The 15,437-nt window shown below is 38.5% G+C and overlaps 1 protein-coding gene across 4 annotated transcripts in view; it reads left to right on the top strand.

Annotated features, from left to right (window-relative positions):
- Positions 1–15,437, top strand: part of NRG3 (neuregulin 3) — a 1,020,119-nt gene that overhangs the window by 443,662 nt on the left and 561,020 nt on the right. For all 4 annotated transcript variants that reach the window (XM_045878223.1, XM_045878224.1, XM_045878225.1 and 1 more), the window contains exon 2: positions 6,444–6,573. In XM_045878223.1, the coding sequence (XP_045734179.1) occupies positions 6,444–6,573 (130 nt within the window). The remainder of the gene's footprint in view (positions 1–6,443; positions 6,574–15,437) is intronic.

Raw genomic sequence — 15,437 nt, forward strand, 5'->3', positions numbered from 1 at the left:
GCTCTGGGATACGTCAGGAACTGTCAGTTCTCGCGGCAGCCCCATGACTCAATTGAACTTACAGATTCCTTGCCCCACGTTCCTCATTACTCCCATGCCAGCAAAGTGAACAATGTCTGGTCTCTGGCAGCAGGAAGAAAGCTCTGTTTGCCTCTTGCCAGTTGGGGAGTGGTTTGTTTCCCTTTCAAACACTACTGCATTCTTCTTGCAATTTTCCTTAACCATTAAATAATTTATAAGTCCATCTCCTACCAGTGCTCCTTACTGTGTGCCCAATAAATGGCGGATTCAACTGGGAATTGTAATGTATGGCAGCAGGTTTCATTTATACCACTCCCATGGAAGAGTCTGCTGGAGTTCATGACCATATTTAAATGGGTGCTAGCCTGTAAAGGTATTTTGCTAATCCTAAAAGCTTTTAGATTGCATCTTAACTTTTCTTAGAGAATTCTCATGAACTCAGTGGGGGAAGGAAAAAACTGGTCGATGACTCTGACATTTGCAAGCGGGAGTGCGTGGAATGGATCTGGGGTTTATGCTGCATGTCATCATTTTCCTTCCTTAGGTGTTCTTGCTCTTCATATCTAGAATTCCTTTTCCTGTGCCAATTAAACCATGCCCATTCAAGACCCAGCCCCAGTGCCAACCCTTTGGGAAGCCTTCAGAGAGAACTATAGCCTGAATTAAGCTCTCCCTTTATTTTGATTATCTACTGCAATTATTATCTGTAATAGTCTATTTAGCGCTCTTGGTCTTGCAACAAAATCTGTGTTCCCACAATGTGCAGTGTTGTGCTGGCAACAAAGAAAGCCTCAATAAGTAATATTCAGGTTCAACTTAGTACTTAAGGGGGAAAACCAGTCATTGTTTTAATTCATTAAAAAATTAACTTCCATTGCAAAATCTGCAGGGATTTCTCTTTCCCAGACTTTCATTTTCTTCCCATTTTTCCTTTAATGAATTAACCACCACTACTTCCCACTGTGCGTTTAATTACTATACTGATCGCTTACTATGTTTGCTACATGGTGTGGAAAGAATACAAAACTTAAAAGCAGAGCACTCTCCCTGACCTCCCTGGGGATAGAGACCAAAACTCAGAAAAATGTAAGAAAACACATTAAACTACATATAACAAGTGCCAGATGAATGGTCTGGATAATTGTACAGCCCCTGCGGTCTCAGGTGAATGGGTACTAGTTCCTCCTGCCGGCAACTCCACCTGCTTGGCCTGAGACCTTGAACTTTGATCATGGCACTTGGAAGGCCTATCCTTAGCACCATCTCTGTTCATCTTAAGTTGAGCATTCCTTTGTCCTCTCTTTGAGAATACCATCCCTATTTTTTTCTCTCCTCCCGCCCCCTCTGCCTGTGGAGTTGTTCTTTTCCCTCCTCTCATCAATTTCTATACACTTTACCTAAATTGCTTCGGAAGCTCTTCTTGAGTCCTAACTTCTAAACATTTATTCATATGGGGTTTTTCTTTTATGAAAAGCGTGCACAGCCTTCAGTACAGAACATTTAGAAAATTTTTTATGTATAAAAAGATCATTCTTCTATAAATACCTGTTGTGTTCACCTCTGTGTCAGGCCGTCCATGAGATCTTGGATCAGAGAGATGTGAAGACATACTCTGCCCCTCAGGAGCTCATGGCCTGGTCAGATGGTTTCCTGGGCTGATGCAGGGGAGTGAGTGATGTCTGAGAAAGAGTTACTCTGGAATAAGAGCGAACCTTGAAAAACAAATGGGAATTCATGGGAATAGTAGGCTTCTCCTAGTTTACTTGCCTGGAAGTTTATCCTTGTGATTTTTTTTGAAGACAATCAAAACCTCTATAACAAATTTATCAAGTTACATTCCTAGAAACAGAAGACGCCCTTTGAATTTTAAATACATAACAAAATAGTAGCATATATTATAGGCAGTTTAGTATATTAGACTATTGTAAAAGTGAACCAGTTTAAAATAAAACAGGTTTCAAAAATGCTGGATAAGTTTACAGATGAGAGTTCCATACCTGATTGTTAAGGTGTCCCAAGGTTCTTAGGGTCATGAAAGTTTGGAGTTAGATCACATGCATTATGTCATTCTCCCAAATGTCCCCGATTTCCTCTTTAGAACAAAATACTCACCTGGATATTTTAAAGCACACTGTGTCACCTTAGGGCACAGAAAGAAAATACAGAAGTATACCTCATACTTTATTGTTATCTCATTTGCACTTATGTTCTATTTTAGATGTTTTTAATATATTTTATATGTAAGATAATTAACCAAATATATACAAAGATGCACTTATAAGTAGATATGCAAATATTGGAGGGTATCATCCACAATTACTGTTGTCTCTTTGATGGGCTGTGTTTGGTTATGAGTGATAGAAAGCCTAACAGTGACTAGGCACAGTTTATTTATTTACTTTATTTACTACTTTACAAAAGTGGGTAGGTGGTCTTAGAGTTAGTGTAACAGCCTAGTGATTCCATTAAGAAATTTTTCTATCTTTCCATTGACATATTTGGCGTGATGCCCTACAAGTGTAAAATTTTACCCGGTGGTGAATTTTATTTACCTTGCCCAATTCCTGTGTGATTTTAGGTGAGTAGTGATATATGGACACTATATAGTGAAATGTTTAGGTAATTTCTAAGGTTTCAAATTTATTGATGATTGCAGTATACTGATAGAAGGATCAAGCCTAGCATTCTGTTACTGTTTATTGTATTAAAATATTAAAAATATTTAGCAGTGGTGTTTCTTTGGATCCAGTCAAGTCATTGCAAGGGATAAGCATGTGCATTTATATTAAGTTTTGGATTCTCTAAGCTATGGAAATGGAAAACCCGAGTACATGTTAAGCCTGACATCTCTGTACTCTCTCACCTTGGACTTTTCAGAGGCATTTACTTGGGTCTCTGATCCTCTGTAATGTGCTGATACACAATAACATGATAGGGAAGGCAGTTGGTAGAATGGGGAGGTAACCACTGGAGACAGCACTTGTCAGATGGAAACTAATTGATTGTAATTGCTTTGCCATTGTATTGCTCTTGGAGTCTGTAGCTTGTTAAAACCACTGATTATAAAATAAGGATCTCACTTTTTATGCTGTAGGTTATGTTAATGAAAAGCTGTTCTTAGAGGAATGATCAGTGAATATCAATAAATGGATAATAAGAAATTAAAGGAAAACTTAACTAACTGATCATGAGTTAATATACTTCAGTCAGCGTAGCAATCAACTGTGTGGTGTTTCGTATTGAATATTTTGCTCAGAGCTCTTGAATTTTAAATATTTCCCGTAGAAAGATTGATTCTGTGTAACTATTTATTGCAAGCTGTCTTGAATAACAGATCTTCTCTGTAGAGGAGATCTCCTGGAAAACAGAAAATGTTTCTGTTTTGCAGAGCCTTTATTTTGTGCCAAAATATTAACAGACAGATATTTTAAAGTGGAAAAATAAGTTCCTGTTGTACCACCAAAAAAAGAAGATATTAGAAGTGGGATTTTTCTTTTCTTTTCTTTTCTTTTTTTATTTATTTGCGAGAGAGAGTATGAGAGAGAGCATGAGAGGGAGGAGGGTCAGAGGGAGAAGCAGACTCCCTGCTGAGCAGGGAGCCCGATGTGGGACTTGATCCCGGGACGCCAGGATCATGACCCGAGCCAAAGGCAGTGCTTAACCTACTGAGCCACCCAGGCGCCCTAGAAGTGGGATTTTTCAATGCCCACATTATATGAGCATTATGTGAGTTAAGATTTCTGTGACTCTGAGGGCAGTGTTTGTTTTTCCAATATTCCCCAATATTAAAGTAGGTATACTAAAATGCTAAGATTGATGTGAAATTATATCTAACTTGTTGTAAGATATGCATTAACTTTTATATGATTGTAATGATGTCTTTCATGATCATATCATTTACCAATGGCATTTAAACTCTTAGCAGTGTTAGAGTGATCCAGATTTATTGAAGACATTTTTTACTGAACACCAATTGTGAATCGAGGCTCCACCTCTGACCTTAAGAAACATACAGACTAAAGAAAAAGATAAACATGTGAACAAAATGCAGCATTGAATGTTGAATGCAGTGATGTGAGTGATCAAAGGTGCTAGGGAGACACAATAGGAAGATGATGTAAGCTTTGAAAGATTTCTGGATGTCTTCCAGCAAAGAAAAAGATGATCCAGGAAGAAGGAGCAGTGTGACAGCTTCTTGTGTTTGGAGAAATAGAAAAATAATTGGAAATGAAGTTGTGTGTCTTAGGGTACAAGATGACCCCAGAGGGCAAAATTCCACATGGTCTCAGTCCTTCTCTGAGGAATTTGGAGTTATTCCTATGGGGATGGGGCCTGCTGAGGATTTTTAGGTGTGGGAAGGTTATGAGTGAATTTCCTTTTAGGGCAATCACTTTCTCCTCAATTTGGATGATGAACAGGAAGAGGCTCATAGTGGCTTCCAGTTACTAAGCTGGTTGGTTACAATAACCTATGATATTGAACATTATTATTTAATCTAGATCTAAGTAAAGGAAATTAAAAGAGCTTAAATGCAGAATCATTTATTCATCTTTGACTTTTTATTTTATTTTATTTTATTTATTTATTTTTTAAAGATTTTATTTATTTTTTAGAGAGCGAGCGAGAGAGAAACAGCATGAGAGGGGAGAGGGTCAGAGAGAGAAGCAGGCTCCCCGCTGAGCTGGGAGCCTGATGCGGGACTCGATCCCAGGACCCTGGGATCATGACCTGAGCCGAAGGCAGACGCTTAACCATCTGAGCCACCCAGGCGCCCCTTATTTTATATTTTAAAGATTTGTTTATTTGAGAGAGAGAGCATGAATGGGGGATGGGTGGGTAGGGTAGACGGAGAGGAGAGAGAGCATCTCAAGCAGACTCCCCGCTGAGCACAGAGCCGGACTCTGGGCTCGATCTCACAACCCCTGAGATCATGACTTGAGCCGAAATCTAGAGTTGGACACTTAAATGACTGTGCCACCCAGATGCACCCATCTTTGATTTTTTAAATGTATTTTTTTCTCCAATATGGCAGTGGAGTTGGTGCTAATACTTTAGTTGCCTAAAACTGTGAAACTAAGAATGTCTATATGTGATAACAGAGTCTGTGTCTAGTAGATACCACATACTTATGGCTAGTTCCATATTTAGGAAAAGGATGTAGACATACAGCTTAATTTAAAAATGTAAGTAATTATGATTTTAAAAACAAATGTTTAAAATAATGCTTAAAGGGCGCCTGGGTGGCTCAGTCGTTAAGCGTCTGCCTTCGGCTCAGGTCATGATCCCAGAGTCCTGGGATTGAGCCCCACATCGGGCTCCCTGCTCCGCGGGAAGCCTGCTTCTCCCTCTCCCACTCCCCCTGCTTGTGTTCCTGCTCTCGCTATCTCTCTCTGTCAAATAAATAAATAAAAATCTTAAAAAATAATAATAATAAATAAAATAAATCATTTAAAATAATGCTTAAAAATGACAATAATTTGGTTCTGTTAGGTGTTTACCAGAAACATTCTTCACATTTCAGATTCTGTTTCGGAATTTGGAACATTTGCATTTTAATTACATAAGAAAAGGAAAACGTGGAAGAATAATTGGTTCAGCTATTAGCCGATTAGAGCTGTAACTAAAAACAAAAAACAAAAAACTCATAGAAACTGACATTGGTTTCCACAGAACGGTCACAATATGCAGTGATCAGATGTTTAATGACATTTGGCAACAATAAAGGGAAGGAGATCCTGTTTCAATCTTTCATACAATGTGTTTGTTAAAAACTGAAATTAACAAAAGCGGGTTTGAGGTGTTTGACTGCAGAATCATTCAGCTTTTACTGTTAATGTGTCCTCAAAGGGGGCTTATAGAGTGATTCCAATTGCTAAAATCTAGTGGAGAAATAAGACGACTGAATACAGTGCTTATCTTAGTTGGGGCTGCTATAACAGACTGGGGGCTCATAAACCACAGAAATTTGTTTCTCACAGTTTTAGAAGCTGGGAAGTCCAAGATCAAGGTGCCTGAAGATTCAGTGTCTGGGGAGCAGTGAGGACTTCCTGGCTCATGGAGTGCTATCTTCTCGCTACCTTCACATGCCTGCAGTGGGCGACGGAGCTTTCTGGGGCCCTTTTATAAGGGTACTAATCCCATTCAAGACCTAATCCCCTCCCACAGGCGCACCCGCTGATGCCACACCTCATTGTGATTAGGTTTCAACATGTGAATTTTGGGGGGCACACAATGTTCAGTCATAAAGTGTGGTCATATCCAGTGCATTTCTTCAGTCCAGTGGAGGATCTGTGCTCCCTCTCTGGTGGCGGAGGGTCAGAGCCCAGGAGAAGTCCTCAGTGCACAGATCCCGGCCTGGGATGGGGCCCGGTGGTGGCAGAACGCGTTGCTGACAGCAGTTCTCTGTGTGTTTCCCCTGACAGATACAACGACGTATTCCACTGAGCGATCTGAGCACTTCAAACCCTGCCGAGACAAGGACCTCGCATACTGTCTCAATGATGGCGAGTGCTTTGTGATCGAAACCCTGACGGGATCCCATAAACACTGTCGGTAAGCCCCTGGTGGCCGGTCGTGGGGGCAGGCCCTCAAAGAGGCTTGGCAGCGGGGTGGGCTGGGAGGGGGCAGTGTTTGAGCTCTGCAGTGTTACGTGGGATGCATTTAGTCCAGCTGTTGGAACGGCAGAATCAGTAGTCTTAAGACGGGAAGGGGCAAGGCTGGTATCTTTAGTATTTGAAGAAGGTAAAACTGAATTAAAATAGCCAAGATCTGAATTTTACCTGACTAAGCAAAGAAGGGTTTACTTTTATATCTACCAGTTTAATAGAGATAATTATTTATTCACTTTAGAAGGCTGCATTTTTTGGTTCAGGACTTAGGCACATTGGCGTGTACTAAGAAATAATACCTTCTTGTAAAACTACAGAATGTGGCATGGCAAAGCAAACTGCTCATCTAAGATCTATCGGCTCAGTGTTGATTGTGAACCAAACCCCAGACTGTAACTGTGTCCAGAGAAGACTGGAGCTCATCTTGATTCTGCCCTCGTTTATTAATTTCATTATTTTTTTAACACCTCTCTTGATGAAACACTCTCCAGCAAGATGTTGTAAATGAAATCATAGTCCTGTTATAGTCTAGGTAGAGAACTACTTAGGGAAAATTCCCAGTAGAGATCAGGAGGTGTTTAATTGGTTTTTAGAGACTTAAGGTTATTATATAAGTGCTAAAAATAAAAACAAGTTGAAATAAATAGTGCACTTGTAGGCACTGCAGCTTTAAGGTTCCATAGAAGAATCAAATTAGCATCCAAAAAATATTTCCCACTGAGCTTTTATTTCCAGCACTACCCCTGGTAATTTGTTTTTTCTTTCAATTGTATATGCTTCAGTGATCATATATATCCACACCCCTTTCCTTCTCTTTATTTACTCTTCTCATATGACACACTTATTAAATTAATTATTCTGAATCATGAAGAATGGAAAATTACGATTTTTCCCTCTATATATTGCTATTATAAAACTTCATTCTGTGTTGTTTTAAAACAAACAGGGTTCTAGAGGGGAGGGGGGTGGGAGGATGGGTTAGCCTGGTGGTGGGTGTTGAGGAGGGCACATTCTGCATGGAGCACTGGGTGTTATGCACAAACAATGAATCATGGAACACTTCATCTAAAACTAATGATGTAATGTATGGGGATTAACATAAGAATAAAAAAAAAAGATGGCACAGAGAAATGCGCCTTGTAGTTAGGAGCTTGGAACATGTTGGCAAATCCTGCCTGACTCTAAGGGCCAGTTTCAGTCCACGAGGAAGATGAGTTGTCCCAGTGGGTGACACAGGTTTGAAGGAGCCGATGAGTGACAGTGGCAGATCTCTGTCTTCTGTCAAGATAAACAGAACCGGGACCTTTCCTCACTCTTGAGAGCATGGCTTCCATGTGACTTGGGGATTGCCATTACACTTACCCCACTTACAAAATTTACACCCTATTTCTGTCCTGTGAAATTGGGTTGGGGATGAAGGGGAGTGGGAATGCTCCTTCCCACATCCCTCTTCTTGTGTTATATTTATTAGGTCAGTGTAGACAGAGGTAGAAAGCACACAAGTGACTTTAAGACCTCAAGGCAAAAGCCAAGAGCTATCTACCCATTCAAAGCATGAATTGTATCCAAGCTCTCATAAATACTCAACCATACGTTAAAGAGATCACCATGTGGAAGTGGGCGATGCAGTTAATTAAGTCTGAATTCCTAATCGATTGGTGGAGCGATTAATTAGAAGTCTCACCTAAAGCAGTGACTTTTGGGATGGTGTTTTACCCAAAGGAAGGATCAGATCAGGCCCCACCACAGTACCCAGGTGGGTATGATTGATCTTTTTGAAAACTGAGAATGTTGAAAATAACAAAAGTAATTCTTATTCTTTTTCAACATACAATCTCACTATATTCTGGATTAGTTCATGATGTATTAGTTTGCTAGGGCTGCTGTAACAAAGTTCCACAGATTGAGTGGTTTAAACAAGAGGAATGTATTTTATCACAGGTCTACGAGCTAGAAATCTGTACTCCAGGTATTGGCAGAGTTGTTTCCTTCAGGTCTCTCTCCTTGGCTTATAGATGGCCATCTTCTCCCTTGTGTGTTCTCATTTTCTTCCCTCTGTGTCTGTATTCAAATTTCCTCTTCTTATAAAGACACCAGTCATACTGGATTAGTGTCCACTCTCATGACCCTATTTTAACTTATCTCTGTAAAGACCCTTTCTCTAAATATGGTCCCATTCTGAGTTACAGGAGGTTAGGACTTCAACATATTAATTATTTGGGAGACAAATCTAGTCTATGATAATGGATCTCAGGTCTGGAAAAAATATCTTTTGCTTTTGTGCATATATGCATGTCTAATTTTTTTGCCTACACAAGCAGAGATACGTCTATGATTTAGCTGGAATGATGTATATATATAATTTTTGAACTTCTGTCTTCATATTTCTTGCATATTTCAGCACAGACAACCTGTTATTTAACACAGAGTCACAACATAGCTAATCATGACAAAAAAAAACAGCCTAAGACAGAATTGGAACTTGAGTAGGTTAATAGATGCCTATAAATCTCCTACTAGAGTGTATGAATAAATCACACATCGCGTGTGCCCACTCTTCATCTCCTGGGCTTTGCCGTGAATAAAAAGCTTACATTTGTTCCTGCATCAGCCACTTCTAAGAATTCCCATGTAGTTATTAATAATGTGCTATTTTGTATTGTACTCTATTTAAGTAGTATGTTTCATTCATTCTTCTTCATTTGGCAAATGTTTATTGAGCACCTCCTATCACCAAGGTATTGTTAAATAAATACATCCAGAAATGAATTTAGGAATTAAATGGTGCTGTTCTTTGTAATGCACTTGGAGTAAATGAAGTAGTTTGTTGTCAGGAAGTAAGGAAAACAAGGGAAAGTATTTTCACGAGACTGGCATGCTATCAGGGGTATCTTTGTGATAAATTACCAATTGGGCCATGTTTCAAGTTAAATAAAACACACAATTTAGTATATTAGACCAGCAATATGTAGGGGTCTCTGTGAATCTAGCTCATTAAATGCTTTACTTGTGACATTCAGATCTAAGAGAAATCAAGATTATGCTTTTTAGTATTTTAAAAGTAAATTGCAATCCTATGATAAATCCTGATTGTGATCCTATGAATCAAAAAATTTTTTCTATGTTGAGAAAGATTGATCATGCTCTAACACTTTTCTGTTTACTTGCCTAAGAAGAATAGTTGCAAACCTACTTAGATCATCTCTGATAGAGATCCTTAAAGTGTATGCTCAAAAATGTTAACAGCATGAGGGAGGTTTCATATTTTTCTCTTCGTTATTTTCTTACTCTTTAGTGTATCTTTAGAAAGCCATTTTTAGTATTTAGAAATTACAGAGCAAGCTAATGAAAATTTAAGAGCAATACCAAGATTCTAAAAATAACTTGACAAAGGGGATTTTAAAGAAAAATAAATAGGCAAACTTGGTCTTGCTGAATTTAAAATATGCCATAACGTCCTAGATCATTGGCTGACGGACTGGCAGAAACAGAACGAGGTATGTTCTGGAACTTAGTGTAGAGTAAGGAGAGATCCATAAATCGGAGGGAAAATGAGAGGCTGATGGCTCAGTAAATTTGGTTGGCTATCAGGTAAAACAAATCAAATTTGGATTTTTACTTTCCTTCTTTATATGAAAAGTTGTTTTTAATGAATTCAAGAGTTGATGTAATTAATAAAGTCTTGAAAACAGTAAATAAAATTACATATTTATTTATGTCAGCAATTGAAGGGATCTTTTGAACAAAAAGCAATGGAAGGAAAAAATAAACAGCCTGACAGACCATTGCTTTTTGGTCTGAATCCCATAAATCAGAAATAAAATTAAAAGATAGACAAATTATCAGTAAACTGTATAATATGGCAAGGAATTAATATTCTAATGAGTTACATAGATCAACTAGTGTAACACTAAAATTAAGTCTCAGTAGGAAAATGGGCAACAAGGGGAACTTATTCCTCCCTTAAAAAGGGATACAAATAACCAATAAACATGAAAAATACTCAGCCTCACAAAGAAATGCAAATTAAATTTTTTTCCCTGTTATATACTTAATGATTTTTAAAACCAGTTTGCTGAGAGTAGAGTAAAAGCACATTTTCATTCACTATCTGAGGGAGTACATTTTGTTAAGTATCTTCTGTATGTAATGTTTCAGTATGTTTCAAAATATTTACATTGTTTCTAAAAATGTAGTGTACAGAAATGTATATATAGATTTATTTATAAGAATATTCACCACAGATTTATTTGTATTAGGAAAAAACCCTGAATTTATAATTCTATATAAATTAGAACACATCCATGCATTGGATGAATTCAGCCTAACTAGAATTTTCATAATGTTTTAAGGACATGAAAATGCTCATTATATCATGTTATATATATGAAACTCAGGATATTCTAAAGTTGAACATACAATAACAATCCAATTCTAAAAAAGAGCTTAGTAAAAAGACTAATAGGTTTTACAACTATTTTCTTCTTCAAACCTTATGAATTTTCTAAGATCTGCACATTACACATGTATTTCATTTATGTAATACCTGGTTAAAACACTTGACCTTGCTTCTCATCTTTCCATTAAGAAAGATAGATAGTGTCCCTGTCTCTGTTAAATCAAGGTCATTATAGTTCATTATTATTAGGCTGATAAGAGAACTTCCAATTAAGCCCTTCCAGATTAAATACTACCAAGTATATTTGAATGTGTGTGCTTCTTCTTTTATTAATAATTCATTTACACTTTTTACACTAATTCTTTTCCATGCTGAATTCGTGTGTTTTGAAACATAAAAAAATTGGATTAAATAATAGAAAGATATATCCTACAGAAATAAAGCTGGGTGAGAAGGAAAGCAAGTCACTAGAAACTCATTGAATCAAAATATTCTGAATAAAAGCAGGATATTCTCTAACATATTTATTTTTATGTCATTTCTAGAAATTTTAAGAACTTGGGAAATGGTGCTATCTGTAATTTATTTCACTAGAGTGAAAGAGGAAGCCATTGTGACTGAAAAGATTGGTAGACATTTGACTGGGCCAAACTTGTTTTGAGGCCAAATTCAAGTTAAAAGGATGTGCCTCCCCTGAATTGAAGCTCATTAGATGTTTCGCCAGCCTTGCTGTAAAAATGGATTTTCAAAACTTTGGGAGGATAGCATTTTAGCTGAATTTGATCTGAAGCGATCATTTTGGAAATTTGTCAAGCAATTCCCTTGAAGATGCTTGACTCGTTTGAAATATGGAACTGCTAGAAAAAAGAGAGAAGCAGTCCAATAGCAACCATTGCCTGAGGCTGTACTTCCATAAATGGGCTGATGGACTGGGCAGTAGTGATATGGGTGGAATGCTCCCAGGACTTGGGGAGCAGGGAAAGCAATTGAAAGGAGGGGGAGCCTTATGAGGAGTTGCTCTTCCTTACTTTGTCTCATTCTGCCTGAGTAGGTTTTGAAATCAAAGCTTCTATTTTTAAGAGCGTTGACTGGGCACAGTGTAACCATTTCCCAATGATAAACTATATAAAATTACAGGACCCTCCCTGTCAGTGCTTTGCTCTGTCACTTTGGAGATCCATTAGCTCTCCCACCCAGTGAGGGTCCTCTTTATCAAATGGTTCTCCAGTAAGTGCTCTGAGCACAGCAGCTAATGATTCCCCACAGTTGACGCAAGGCAGAATGGAAATGGAGTTTGGCAAATATCCCTGAACTCCGCTGGCAGGAGATGATGGAGGCTGAAATATCTCTAAATCCAGGCCTAGTGGCAAAGTCCCTGCAGAATGGAGTTGGATAACAGGGTGAAGAGCCTCAGAAGAATTTTCAAGTTCATTAGATAAATGTTCATGAAAATGTTTGCCACAGTCCAGACATAATTTGAGTAATTTGCAATAGCCGTGTTCATAACAGGCTGTCTATTGATTGCCCCTGACGTAAAGAAACGAGCCAAGCGATAACTGTGTGTCTCTTCTCTGTGGATGAAGTTTGTGAAAAGAGTCTCAGTGGCTCAAAAAGCAAAGAACTGCAGCACAGTGGACATAATTTTGCCACTTGATGACACGTAGGTATTGGTTTACTTCTATTTTAACCTGTTTGTACTGGACCCAAGCTGGTGTTCTCAAAGGGCCACTTAAATATTGGGCACAAGACAAGAGAAGCACGTTTGATAGAGAATAAAAACGTGTTTTTTAGTTAATGGTCAAAGATTCTTCCCTTATTTTAATGTTTTCTAACTTGATTGGCCGCTCTAGTTGAAAAGTGCAATGGCGTTTCTTGAGGTGGTTGTTCTGATTGCGTTTCTTGTTGTATCAAGGAATTGGCATAAATGTGTTTTCCTTATATGACTTGGGATAAGAGGCACATGAGGCAAATGTGGGCATTGGAGTCCTGAGTTAAAAGCTCTGCCTTTATACTGGCTGTATGAGGATTGTCTGCAAGGTATTTAACCAGAACCTCCAGTCCTGTATTGAAAAGAGAGTCAGACAGAGACAGACAGACAAATACTGGTCCTAAAGATTGATACAAGAATGAAAAGTAGCAACATCTAAAAAACTCTAAATACACAGCAGATACTATTATATAGTGATACTGTCATCCTCAGTTCCTTCCTCTTCTTCCCTTCTGCTTATATTGAAACCAAACCAAAGCATGTTTGCTGGAATCCTGTGAGAGAAATGGAGTGGGTATCATCTGTATATTTGATTAAGAGGAGACTCGGGTTTTAAAAGGGGAGAAAGGGCAAGCCAGAGAATTCCTTGTGCTTTCTGAGGGCTCAGGCTTCTCACTGCTAATTTGGATACTCTGACAGATTAGCCAATTTCTGTTATTTCTCCCAATTTTGCAGCCGGTTCTTGATGTTCCAAGACTTTCTTCTTGCTGAATATAGCTTTAAGAGGAAAAAATGTTTTTCCTTTCCTACTTCATCAATGTAACTTGCCTTTATTATGTTGATGATTCCCATTTGGACTGGTGGGTTAGATTCAGTGCTCCCCCACTAACTAGCAGATGGACAACTTACACATATTATCTGTGACTCAGTTTTCTTATTTGTTAACTGGGGACAATAATATCCCTACTTTATAGGATCATTGTGAGGATTGGTATAAGTAAAATGTCTGGTATAAACAGATAGTGAATTTAATGGAGTTAGTGGGGTTGAATATAATAAGGTGCGTATGTTGCTGTCTGCACAGCTTTGTTTGCAGATCATTTGATTTGTGCCAGAGCTTCAAGATGGGTATACTCAGAGTCTCCTAAGCACATGAAGTTCAGCTTAGACCCACTAAGGAGAGTTAAACTGACCCAGATAAATTATTAAAAAACACAGTAATAATGGATCATGGGCAAGAACACTTTTCAGAATCAAGGGTCATTATAATTATTCAAGCAGTAAACTTAGGGGAAAAGCAGGAACAAGGGGCTACCTTTTGTTAGGCAAATTCTCCCTGTTCTGTAGACAGGAATATGCAGAAAACTCCCCTCCCCTCGGACTGTTCAAGCCATTCTGGCTGAGGACCCTCCACAGCAACCCCTGGATCTGCCTCCCTAATTAAGTACCTGCTTCCTGTATGTGGGGATCGCAGACCTGTTGGGTTGGAGCGAGCTGGGAGCTCCCAGACTCAGCCAGAATTAGTGACACATTTGCCACAGTTTAAGTGAATTATGGATTCTTTTCCCAAGTTTATTTAAAAAAAAACAAAAACTGATAACATATCCATAAATATCCTTTTAGCTAGAGATGGTCTATCTGTACAGAGGTGACCAACATTAGATATGGTAACACTGCTCCTGCCATGCAGGCTTCTCAGGCAAACATTCCAGTAAGATCTTCTCAAAACAGGACCAAGATGGCTGGGATGTTCTGTCTAGGCTCCTGGGGCAGTGAGAGAATATGCACCACACTTCTGCAGAGTCTGTTCATCCAGTGAGGAAAGAACTCTTTGCCTGTTTGACAACTTTAGGCAACATTTCCATCTTCCTGAGGATGGTATGTCTTTTCAATTCACTTTGGTGTGAGCATTTATTTAAAAATATATATAAAAGAATATTTAAGGACCAGATCACATTGTCTATGCATAATCACACACACACACATATATATACATATTATAATCTGAATGACCATATAGGTTGTCATCCAAACCTAAAAATGTTTGAGATGTAAATGGCAGTTTTAATAATTTTTTTTCTGTAAAATAAGCCTACACCAGGAATACCTTAAGTTCAGTAGGACATATGGTTGCCCTAATTGTAATTCAAATGAAACTCAAATTCATAGAAGATCACGTATGCTCTATGTGTTTTTCTTAATATAAATTTCACAAGATTGTACCACCTCTGTATTATTATCCCCCCCTTTTCCAAATCAGCTGAGCATTCTCTGAGTCACCAAGTACCAGCAAGATCTGGATGAGAAAGCAGAGCAGGGGGCTCCCAGAGCCCAGGGTCTCTCCACTGTCCTCCGCAGCTGTGCAAGTACACGTCAACATCCAGTTAGTGTTGTCTTTAATTACCTTTCTACCTAGCCATTGTTTGTGAAAATTAAGAAATGTGACAGGAGGGCCAGGCCCTCCTTGTCGACAGAAATAAGCTGAAGACAGCATTTCTGAAGTTTATCTTGAAGTACATTTCTACAACTCTATTATTTTTTCATGATCACAGCTATTCTGGTGCTTTTATGAATATCAGGAAACTAGTCTGCTTTTTTTTAAGATTTTATTTATTAGAGGGAGAGAGAGAGAGCATGAACAGAGGGAAGGGCAGAGGGAGAAGCAGGCTCCCCGCTAAGTAGGGAGCCCGATGTGGGGCTT

Source organism: Mirounga angustirostris, unplaced genomic scaffold (genome assembly GCF_029215605.1).
Source record: "Mirounga angustirostris isolate CCGP_5_RB_7025 unplaced genomic scaffold, mMirAng1.0.hap1 SCAF_6, whole genome shotgun sequence".
NCBI lineage: Eukaryota > Metazoa > Chordata > Mammalia > Carnivora > Phocidae > Mirounga > Mirounga angustirostris.